At 34.6% G+C, this 12,552-nt stretch overlaps 1 protein-coding gene across 4 annotated transcripts in view; it reads left to right on the top strand.

Moving 5' to 3' along the window:
* Positions 1 to 12,552, top strand: part of FYB1 (FYN binding protein 1) — a 144,524-nt gene that overhangs the window by 103,859 nt on the left and 28,113 nt on the right. For all 4 annotated transcript variants that reach the window (XM_039842611.1, XM_039842609.1, XM_039842612.1 and 1 more), the window contains exons 4-6: positions 9,501 to 9,547; positions 11,498 to 11,517; positions 11,957 to 11,988. In XM_039842611.1, coding sequence (XP_039698545.1) covers positions 9,501 to 9,547; positions 11,498 to 11,517; positions 11,957 to 11,988 — 99 coding nt within the window. The remainder of the gene's footprint in view (positions 1 to 9,500; positions 9,548 to 11,497; positions 11,518 to 11,956; positions 11,989 to 12,552) is intronic.

Genomic DNA, 12,552 nt, shown 5'->3' on the forward strand with positions numbered 1-12,552 from the left:
AAAAATTAGAAATAATAAATATCTTTAAAAATTAAGTAGCTGAAGCCAAAGTTATATTATATTTTAAACTGTGTTGTTTCCCCACCTAGTGGTCAGAAATCAGTTACATTTTCTTCTATTTTCCTCAGACATCTGAAAAGGAAGCAAAACAGATCAGAAGAACATTATCATTTATATTTATCATTATTAATGTTCAAATCAACATTTTTAATGTAACACACTTTTGTGCTATTTAAAAAAATAATTATAATTTTAACAACATAGCTAATACTTAGTATGAAAACAGAACCAATGGTTAAATATTTTGGTATACAAAGCAAATTACATGGTTATTAATAGTGATGAGATGAGAAAACTGAAGTAATAAGAAATAATAAATAATGAGAAGCGACTAAGGTTGGAAAAGAAAAGGTTAAACAATCCTTTCCTTGAGGTCATTCATAGTCAGTTTAAGGCTTTTTTCTTTTTTTTCTTTTTTTGGGGGAGGGGTGTACTAAAATTAAAGGGAAAGTAAGAATTTACCATTATAATCTTTTTTAAAATTAGAAATACTTAAAATTTTCCAGAATTTGAGACTTGCCCTATTAGTCATGCACTAACAGATTGTCTTACCTAACTCTATTTGGAAGGCATTGGCTTAAAAAAGTCAGTTTTATAATTCCTCATGCATTCAATATACAGGAAGACATATTCTTGAAAAAAGTTTCAGGATTTCTTTTCAGTAAGGGCAAGTATAGAACAAAGTTTTATGTTATCACTTACATTTCCTCCTTCTTTAAAAAGCAAACTAGGGAGCTTCAAGTCAAGATGATGGAGTAAGTAAACACTGCTTGACTTCTCTCACAACCACATCAAAATTACAGCTAAATTACAGAATAGCTATCATTGGGAGTCACCTGAAATCTAAGTGAACAGAAATCCTACAACTTGGGAAACACAGAAGAGGCTACCTCGAGACTGGTAGGACAGGCAGAGACATAGAACAGGCTGGTTCCATACCTACATGTAATAGTTGAGAATTAGGAGAAACATTTCAACTGTGGACATTTCCCCAGAAGAGCAAGGGGTCTCAGTCGCACACTGGGTTCCCAAGCCCAGGGTTCCAGTACCAAGAAAAGAATTCCCACAACTTCTGGCTGGGAAAACCAGCAAAGATTATAGCTGAATGAGACGAAGGGCCTCTGGAGTTGCAGACATTCCTCTTAAGGAGCTTGCGCATGGACTTTCTTGCTGATTGACTCACTTGCTCTGAGCTCCAGTGCTGGGGCAGCAGCTCGGTAGGCACCAGGGACACATGGGGAGGAACTGAGTTGTCTGGCTTCAGGGTGAGGGCTAGAGGGGCAGCTTTCTCCCAGACAGAAGTACTGGTAGAGGCTACTGTCCCTTTGTTGAGCCCTTCTTTGCCTGGTTTGCAGTCCCAGGTGGGGGCCATATCTGAGTCTCCATCAACATATCTAATACTGGTTGCCCTGTTCTGGTGAGTCCCTAAGACTCTGCCCTTCCAAGTGTGTAGGCCCACTTAAGCCACTTCCAGTGGCGTTTTCATACAAACTGCCTGTCTTGGCTTATGCTGTGGCCTTTCCCAAAATCTCATGGAGGTTCACAAAACCTAAACAAGCAGCATCTGGTCTCAGCATGCCCCATACCTCTTACTGAGCAGCCCCAAGCCCAGCACAGTGGCAGTCAGCCTCCGTTTGCATCTTGGCCTCTTAAGGCACTTCCAAGCCCAGAATGGGTGACAGCGATCTGCGTACTGCTTGATGGCTCATTCCAGGTGGCCCCTGGGCAGGGCGCAGGCTGCAGCTGGACCTGACTTGCAACAAGGCCCCTCCCAGGAGGCCCTAGCCTGTGTGCCCAGTAGCGAATTTTGGTCTGAGCCAGGGCACCCCTGTGGTCACATCTGAGGACAACACACCCAAAGGGCTGACAGGGCAGGCACCAGAGCTCTGCTAAAGTGAATCCTGCTCTGTAGGGTCAGCCCCTGCACAACGGCTCCTCAATTGGTCATGGCCAGTTCTCACAACAAATCGGCCTTGTAGTTAATCCCTCTCATTGATGTGCAAACAGCACTCGAGGCTCAACTACAACAGGAAGGCACACACAGCCCATATTAGGGAGATACCAGGAGCACCCAGCTCAGGAGACCAGGGAAGACTGTTCCACTGGGCCCCACAGCACACCTACTACATAAGGCCACTCTACTAAGACCAGGAGACATAGCAGCCCTACCTAATACATAGAAACAAACACAGGGAGGCAGCCAAAAGGGGAAGACAAAGAGAAATGTCCCAAATGAAAGAATTGAACAAAGCTCCAGAAAAAGAACTAAACAAAAAGGAGAGACAAGCAATCTACCTGATGCGGAGTTCAAAATACTTGTTATAAGGATGTTCAATGAACTTAAGGGAAGAATAGATAAAATAAGTGAGAACTTTAACAAAGAGATGGAAAACATAAAAAGGGAGATAGAAAACATAAAAAATAACCAGTCATGAGTAAAGAACACAATAACAGAAATGAAGAATACCTTAGACAGAATCAACAGTAGATAAGATGAAAGCAAAGAATCGAATCAGCGATTTAGAAGATAAAGTAGCAGAAAACATCCAATTAGAACAGCAATAAGAAAAAAGAATTTTAAAAAATGAGGATAGTTTAAAGGGGCTCTGGGACAAACCAGAGAGTGTAACAACATTTGTATCATATGGGTACCAGAAGGAGAGGAGAGAGAGCAAGGAATTGAAAACCTAGTTCAAGAAATAATGACTGAAAACTTTTCTAACCTGATGAAGTGAATAGACATACACACCCAGGAAGCACAGAGAGTACCAAACAGAATGAACCCAAAGAGGCCCATACCAGCTACATCATAATTAAAATGTTAAATTTTAACCCAAAGTTTAAAGATAAAGAGAAAATCTTAAAAACAAGAGAAAAGTAGTTAATGTCCTACAAGAAAGCTTCCATAAGACTATCAGCTGATTTCTCAACAAAAACTTTGCAGACCAGGAGGAATTGGCAAGAAATATTCAAAGTGATAAAAAGCAAGGAACTACAACGGAGACTACTCTACCTAGCAAAGCTATCATTTAGAATTGAAGGACAGGTAAAGAGCTTCCCAGAGAAGAGAAAGTTAAAGAAGTTCATTACCACCAAGTCAGGATTGCAGGAAAATGTTGGAGGGACTTCTTTAAGAAGAAGAAGAAAAAAGAAAAAAGATTAAAGATATAAATAATAAAATGGCAATAACTACATATCTATCAACAATAACTTTAAATGTAAATGGATTAAATGCTCCAATCGAAAGATAGGGTGGCTGAATGGGTAAGAAAGCAAGACCTTTACATAAGCTGCCTAACAGAGACTCACTTCAGATCGAAAGACACACAGTCCGAAAGTAAAGGGATGGAAAAAGATGTTTCATGAAAATGGAAACAAACAAAAAAAAGCTGGGGTAGAAATACTTATACCAGGCAAAAGAGACTTTAAAACAAAGTCTATAAGAAGAAACAAAAAGGACCCAGTTATTCCACTTCCAAGTATTTTTCTGAAGAAACCCAAAACAATATTTCAACAGGACATGTGCATCCATATGTTCATTGCAGCATTATTTACAATTATCAAGATTCAGAGGCTACCTGGGTGTCCATAAATGGATGAATGGATAAATTAGTGGTTATACACACACACACACACACACGCGCACACACGCGCACACACACACACACGTGTGTGTGTGTATACGTATGTGTGTATACGTATGTATGTGTGTATATAGGTATGTATATGTGTGTGTATATACGTATGTGTGTGTATGTACATGTATGTATGTATATACATACACATATAATACAACGGAATGTTACTTAGCTATAAAAAAGAGTGAAATTTTGCCATCTGCAACAACATGGATGGACCTGGGGATCATCGTGCTGAGTGTAGTAGATCAGACAAAGACAAATCCATATTATTTCACTTAAAAGTGGAATCTAAAGAAGAAAATAACTCATAGATACAGAGAACGTTTTGATGGTTGCCAGTTGGAAGGGGGTTGAGAGTTGAGTGAAAGGTGGAAAAGGATTAATACAAATTGGAAGTTACAAGATATAAAGGGGGATATAAATTATAGCATAGGGAGTGTAGTAGATGGTATTGTAGTGACTATGCATGGTGTCAGATGGGTACTAGATTTATCAGGGTGATCTTTTTGTAAGCTGTATAATGTCTAGTCACTATGTTGTACACCTGAAACTAATGTAATGTCATACTCCAATTGTAATATATCCTTTAAAAAAGAAAGAAAAAAAACAATTAAAAACTAAAGTCACGAATAGCAAATAGAACTTAAAGAATAACAGCCTTACATATTTAAGTCAAAAAATAGAGCTCTAATGATGACAGTCATAATGACAGTCATAACGTTACTTTTCCTACTTAATTCTGCTTGCTATAGCATAGCGAGAAAGAACTATGGCGAAAGGCCTCCTTGACTAGACATACTGTTATTCAACTGATAAGCTTCCCTTTCTTCTCCTTTACCCATTCTCTCTGTTTAGTTTTCTATGACTTAGGTTATGACAAGTTTCATTGTTGTCTTTTTATCTCTCTATGCAGTTTTTCTCAATGTCTGGAACACTTCTTTTGAGCAATTAGTGACACTTTGTTCTGGATTTATTTATAGCATTCACTTAGTTCTTTTCCTCATCTTTTTCCCTTTTATTCTTTACTATCATTTCTGTTCTTATCATCATTTCATGTTTATTGAATACTTTAATGTAAACTAAGATTTATATACTATAACATTGGGTCCATGAATAAAGTGTTCATGCAAACAGTATCTGCAAGTAATAAATGGTTCGCATAAAAATGTAGACACATGTATAAATGTGATGTGCAGATAGCCTTCATTTTGCTAGCATTTGTTATTCATCCAAGTGTATTAGGAAGTAAACTGCAAGTCTGGTAGTCTTTGACTTAATATTCTTTTTCAAAAATAGTAATAGAAAAATTACTTTAGTAATAAAAGTTAATTTAGCTTCTTAGTATTACTAGGATATCATTAATTCATCTAAAAAAGTCCTATACATGACAGGAATTACTCATTGCTTTCTGAAAATGACTATCATAATAATAAATTAATGAAGTGACAATTAATTTCCTCAAGGGGCTTATGGTCTCATAGCAGTAAGAGAAACAGGCATCAATTACTCCATAATGGTAGCAATGCAGAATAATCACTATAATGGAGCAATGTACAACATATAGAAGATACAACTGTGTGGGCTTGGGGAAGTCGAGGATAACTTCACAGAGGGAATGTTTAAGGAGAAACTTAAAGATTAAGGATGGCCACAGGTAAGGTATAATAAGGGAAACAGCAGAGGTAAGTATGGAGGAAAAATAAACCAGAGAATATTCAGAGAGTACGTTCAGTATCAATATGTGAAAAGAAGATAATGGAAGAAGAAGACAAAATAATTGAAGAAGAAACATAAAACTGTAAAGAGCAAGGCTGATAGTAAAAGCCTTGTATACCAAGAAAAGGGCTATAGATTTTATTCTATAGAATGTCAGTATATTTAGATGTGTAAGATAGTTATACTTTGTGCTTTTAATTAACATTTAATTCATTAAAGTTTATGCAAAGGCCTAATTTCTTTTAAATACTTAAATTTGCACAATATAACTTGCTATCCTATTATACATCTAGTAAGGTTTATTTAAGTAACAATAATTATTTTTAGGGGGATCTCTGATTAATGATTAGATGACTCATACTAAATTCTTTCAAATCAGGTTATATTTATAAATTTAGTTAATTCCCTTACATGTTTTGCATTGCATATATAGATTTATATATTGAATTTTATTTTTAAGCATTTCAAATAGCCGATTGAACAAATTTAGTAACTCTGCTAAGCAAAACCCTCCAAGAACTTAAATGACTCTTATAAATCTATCAAACATCATCCAGTTACCTTAAATATTCTAATTTTGCAACTGGATTTTTTTTTATACTTTTCAGAAGCATATTTATTTTGGAAATTTCTAAGCATATAATAGACAGGGAAAATAATATAATGAGCCAACATGTCCACTTCACCAACTTCAACAATTATAAACCCTTTACCAATCTTATTTCATCTATGCCCCCTCCCACATAACCCTCTTCTTATATTAATTTGAAACTTATACCAAACATTTTATAATTTCATCCATAAATATTTCAGTAGGTCCCTAAAAACAGACTCTCTGTATGCATATAAAACGTCAAGCCATTGTTCAAATTTCCAGTTGTCTCTTTAATCATGTGTGGTTTTTTTAAGTTTGTTTGAATAAGAATTCAAAGTCTAATGTCTTTGTTGCCTTATTTGTTTTGTAATTCTCTTTTAAGCTACAAGTTCACCATCTATCTTTTTTTTATTATTATTTATTGCAATTTATTTGTTAAACAAATCAAGCTGTTTGTGGGCACTATAGTTGCCCACAGTCTAGATTTTGCTGATTGCCTTCCTACAATATAGTTTATGTGTTTTTCTTTTCTCTGTATTTCTTGTAAATTGGTAGTTGGATACAGAAGCAGCTTGATCAAAATGGGTGTCTGCATGTATGTATGACTCCATTCTGGGTGATGCTGTATTCTTTTATTAGGTGTACATAATGTTTGATTGACTCTCATGATGTCAGCAGCCACTGACAATATCAAGAGTCCTTCCTTTCCAACTGAAATAAAAAAGTGTAACTCACAAATTTTAAAATGATGTGACACATCTAACTGAATATTCTCTGATACAACAAATCTCAAATATTACAAATACTTAAAATATTGAACATATGTATATTGTCCTAATGATTATAAAACTTATTCTAAAAATTTTTGTGCTGTGTTTGAATTATTCCATCATTTTTGTATTTAATTCCGAATCTTCCAAGATCTAGAAAGGCTCTCTAAGAGAAACAAATGCCTTGTTATGACTAATCTAACTGAGCCTTTACTCTTACCTACACAGAAAGCTATGCATATAGAAGTTAAATTTAAATTTTTCAATTTAAAAAACGTGAGTTTATTAGATTAACAGTTTATGGTCACATGTTTACCATCTCAGGTAGAGGCTGAGACACACATCCATGGCCACAAGTGTACCCACTGAGCCCTTTTTATGGTCTCAGTGATAATAAGGCACTTCCAGCCCACATTGTTCAAATAGGGTTAATTTTCAACCAATATCCCTTGGGTTCAAGTAATAGTCTTTCCTAATTCTTTAAGTGGCTTGAGTATTAAATATAAGAGTGGTATAATCTTATTTGTGTGTTAGAAAGATCACTTTGGTAGCAGTGTGGAGAAGGGACTGTGAGGTGGCAAAGATACAGAACATTCTTGTTACTGGAAGACTGGCCAGATGGCTAATTCCAGAGTCCACACAAAGATGATGTGATCCTGTTCTTGCGTCTAGCAGGAGAGTGGGAAAGTGAATTATAGGAGACATTAAGTATGTAGAACTGACAAAACTTGATTAATTTGATTTAGGACTGAAAAGAGTGAGAAGTAAAGAATGACTTGAGGCTTAGGTGAATATGCGAATTGTGGTGCCATTTCAAGATAAGAAACCCAGTCGGAAAAACAAGTTTAGGCTGGGATGGAAGAGAGAAATCTCAGCTTCTGAGATGTTAATTTAGAACCGGTTGTAGGACATTTAAGTAATGATAGATAAATAGATAGATAGATGACAGATAGATAGATAGGTTGTGGGACATTTAAGTAATGATAGATAAATAGATAGATGATAGATAGATAGATAGATAGATAGATAGATAGATAGATAGATAGATAGATACAGTTATAGATAGATCTGTAACTATGTATGAAACTCAGAAAAGAGGCCTGAGTTAGAGATTGCAATATGAAAGTCACCAACATTAAGATAGTATGTGAAGCTGTGGGAGTATTTGAGACCATTCAGGAACAGATATAGAGTGAAAAAAAAAAAAATGAAGAAAGCCAAGACCAGAACACAAATGGACATCATCATTTAAAGAGGAAGTCAGAGGAAAGTAAACCCGCAACGGAAATTGTGGGATAGTGGCCAGAGAGACAAGAGGTGAAACAAGAGAGATTTGTGATAGAAACAAAAGAGACTCAAGGAAGGCAAAATGGTCCATACTATTGAGGGCCCCAAAGCAATCAAGTCAGATGCAGGCTGAGAGGTATCCAGTGGATCTGGTAATTAAGTCTTTTCAGAATAGTTTCAGTAAAGGATTGGCAATAGAAGCCAGATTGTTGTCAATGAAGAAATGAGTGGGAGGAGAGGAAGTAAAGTCAGTGAGTATAGGCACATTTTCCTACTTGGCTGGGAAAAGGAAGATTATCTTGTTGCAATGGGGAGGGTTTAGAAAGGCAGAGAAGTGGGGTTTTTTGTTTGTTTTTAATGAATGAGAATAACTTGGGCCGAAGAAGAAAACAGAGTGAGATATTAGGGATGGGGAGTGAAAGAAGAGGGATAATAATAATATAAATAATAAGATGATACACAGAAGAAATGAAATAAAAGGAGTAAAGTCACTGAAAATTCAGGTAGGATTCAGAACATAGGTAGAAAGAATTTTGGCAGGGAGAAGGTAAGAATGAGTATAACTGTACATAAGTGTGTGTATTAAAAGAATGCATTTTTTAAAGAAAGTGCACACTTAATTGCTATTTTATCAATGCCATAAGAAACGAGATCATCTGTTTATAGGCGAGAGAAGAGGAATAGGAGACTTGAGGAGAGTAGTGAAGGTTTTGAATAGTCATCGAGACGGCTGATGCGAGAGTGTTGACTAGAAAAAAAAAGTGTAATGAGACATAGAACGGTATAGAGGATGCAGTTGAGATTGAATGCCAATTGTTTATAATATCTAGAATCAGTAAAATGGCAAATTTTCTCCAGCTATGCTAATCAATCTGAAAATAGAAATAGAAAATATAGAGGTTTCCATAAATCATTAGGGATTTGCAGGGCCCAGGTATTGATAACCATTAAGAGCAGTTGGGCGACGTGGTTTGGAATGAAGTGGCTTGGAGCCCAAGCCACAAGTGATGGGAATCAAGCCAGGTGGAGAACATTTGGAAAAAAGGAAGAAGTCAAGGATTGGAACTAATTCCCTTTGGTGTCTATATCACAAAACCAATCAAATGCCTTCAGAATCCCAGAATTAAATTATTGATGTACTGCTATTTTAACAAAAAACATATTACTGCCCTGAAACAATGGATTAATTATATGTTTTCACTATGAATGGACAGTGCTATACTCAAGCTCCATGATTCTTCATTTTTTACAGCAGTAGCAGCATAAATATAAGGCTAAAGCCTATCTAATCATGTCTGAAGTTTTAAATCAGAGAAGATATTAAAGAGAAAAGAATCATGTTTTAAAATATCCTTTTATTATTTTTCTTTTTTATTATAAGGTGAGCATCTAATTGTTCCACTTTCACTTTTTCTTCTTTCTTGTTTCCAGAAGCCCTAAAAATGAAGAAAATCAAGATGATGTCATGCATTCTAATGGTAAGGGGCAAAATATGCTTTATTTATCTTTCGTTATCTCAGATAGGGAAGTTTAAGTTAATCATTTTCAAAGAGTTATTAATGGGTCGTTATCATCATTGGTCCATGCAAGACCTTTCTCTCATTTTGTTTATTTATTCCTTCTTATCTCCATAACCCACTCCTTTTTCTCTCCTCCCCTTATCAAAGACAAATATTCTAACATATTTAATGTGTTTGTGCCTGTTTATACATATTGTTTTCATACTGTTGCATATGTGTATATATTTCAATTTACATAAAAAGCATGTTATTGCTCATTCTGATCTTTTTTTTTAATATTCAACATAATGGATTTTGGTGGGGCCTTTTGTGTTGCTGTATGTGCTATATCTCATTTATTGCTGTTAACTACTGCACAACTACTCTATGGTATGTACTTCATGGTACACATGCTAAGTACTCCATGATATGCATCTTATGCATTCACATTTACCTCCAACTCACTAGGTACCACAAATCATTCAATGCACCTTCTTGTACATACCCCGTGGGGACCTTGAGAGACCAGTGGAATGGCTGCTCATAAGTTATGGAATATTCATTTTCACTGAGTAGGACTAGAGTGCTCTCCATAAGATCCACATCTATGTATACTCCATCAGCAGGGCATGAAGATTCCAAGATGCCTACCTTTCACCAGTACATGGTAGTATTCAGCTTTCCAATTGCTTCCAGTCATATAGATATATAATGACACATATATATAATGACAACTCATTTCATTTTCATATCTCTGCTTACTGTTGAGTCTGAGTACCACATTTGCTTATTAGCATTTGTTTCTTCTTCTGTAAGTTGCCAGTTTATATTCTTTGACCATTTTTTTCTAGGTGTTGTTATCCTTTTCTGGTTGACTTGCAAGAGTTCCTTTGTATTCCAGATATTAATTCTTGTTCATTGTCTATGTGTTGTTATCCATTTCTGGTTGACTTGCAAGAGTTCCTTTGTATTCCAGATATTAATTCCTGTTCATTGTCTACTTAGCCCATGCTGTTAAGTTCAGTCCTCCACTGAACATAAATAAATATTAATACAATCAAAATCATTAAATTTTACCTTGTAATTTATGCTTTCTAAGTTTTATTGAAGAAGTCCTATCCGTAGGAAATAAAAATATTATCATCTATTTTCTTCTATGAACTTTAGCCCTTATATTTAGGACCATGATCTCTTTACAGTCTACCTTTGAGGAGTTAGAAATCCAGATTTATAGCTCATGCATGGAGCCAGTTTTCCCATTACCATATTTTGAAATCTATCATTTTCTCATTAATTTATAATGCTACCTTTATATTATATCAACTCTATGCGTATGTTTGTATGTGCATTATGTGTGTGTATATATGTGTGTATGTAAATTTATGTATCTGTTTCTGAGCTCTCTATTCTATTGGTCTATCTGTTTCTATATCAATACCACATATTTGTCTTATTGTTGTTTTAGATTATGTCTTAATATTTGGTGATTAGTTTATATTACCAAATACTTGAGCAGTAAAATATTTTGTTTAAAAATCTTATTAACTTGACTTGTTTGATATATGAAAGAAAAATCTTTGGGAACAAATAAGTCAAAAAATGCAAACTAGTTGTGATTTTCTGATAATAGCCTTGTTCCAGACAAGCCCACAAAAGCAAATGTGCATGCCTTTCATAAAGAGAAGAAAGGGTGTCTTCATTATCTTATGAAAGCCAATGAAATGATTTTATAATTAAATTACAACTATCAAAAAACCATAGTAAGTATCTAAACTATGTATTCTATTTTGTACTTCTATATCTTTGATAAAGCATAAGTGCTGTTATATTATGAACTGTTTTGAATATTATATTACACCTAATAATCCTATATTAAAGTGCTTCTCAATTAGACTACATTAAATTTTATTCTTTTTTTAACTCCTTTAGGTACTGGAAATCTAAATGAGGTCAGTTTTTTTCCTTCTCATATTATGTTGCTGTAACTAGAATATATAACAATTATTATGATTAATTTTCTATTGCTATAAACCAAGAAGTGAAAATTCTTATGAGTAAAGATGATATTTTTCCATTTTAATCTTATATCATCAAAAATATTTGAGACATTAAACACCAATCATTACACTGACTCGGTAATTTTTTAGCACTGAACACTAACTTAAGTCTGGCTACATATCTGAATTATACAGCAGGATATAAAATGAAATCTTTTTATGCTTACTTTCCCAGTCTATGTCTAAAAATGAAAAAGTATTTTAAACAAGCCAAATTTACGTATGCTTAAATTTATACTCATTTTACTAAGTATTTGATCAATGTAATTAATAAGTGTATGTTTCCTTTTTAAATAATTAAAATTAATTGCCATTAATATTTTCTTGACAGGAAGAAAGTGAAGGAGAAACATATGAAGACATGTATGAGTTATATTTTTTTACCATGATATTTTTCTTCTAAGATGAATATAGTGATTTGTATGAGGGAGAGTGAATAGACATTCAACACTAGGGCGGGGAAAACTTTATTGTTCAAACGGCTGACATATTATGATAACCTTTATTTTAATACAAAGGACTAAAGATCCTTTATCTATCTAAGGATTTTACAGAGGACTCTGTTAAAAAGCTATTGCCTCTAGATATAGATCGTTGATGGGAAATCATAGCCAAGAATCTGTATTTCTTGCTCTTTTGGCAAATGAATTCATCTATGTTAGAATTTCCTCACCTATGCAGTGCTCCACCTCACAAGGGTGCTATGAGAAATACATCATCAGATGCTGATGTTTCAGCCTGCTAAAGCAGAAAAATGTTAAAAATAGCTGCAAAATGGGTTGGGTAGCCCAGGACTAAGAAATTTCTCGGAAAGTGAGTGAAGGTAGAAATAAATATGGCATCTTATTTTTATCTTTTGTCTATTCAAATATCTTCATTTCGATTAAATCCCAATATCTCTAACTAGTTTTTCCTCAACCAGTTCTG

Source organism: Pteropus medius, unplaced genomic scaffold, assembly GCF_902729225.1.
Source record: "Pteropus medius unplaced genomic scaffold, Ma_sr-lr_union100, whole genome shotgun sequence".
Lineage (NCBI taxonomy): Eukaryota > Metazoa > Chordata > Mammalia > Chiroptera > Pteropodidae > Pteropus > Pteropus medius.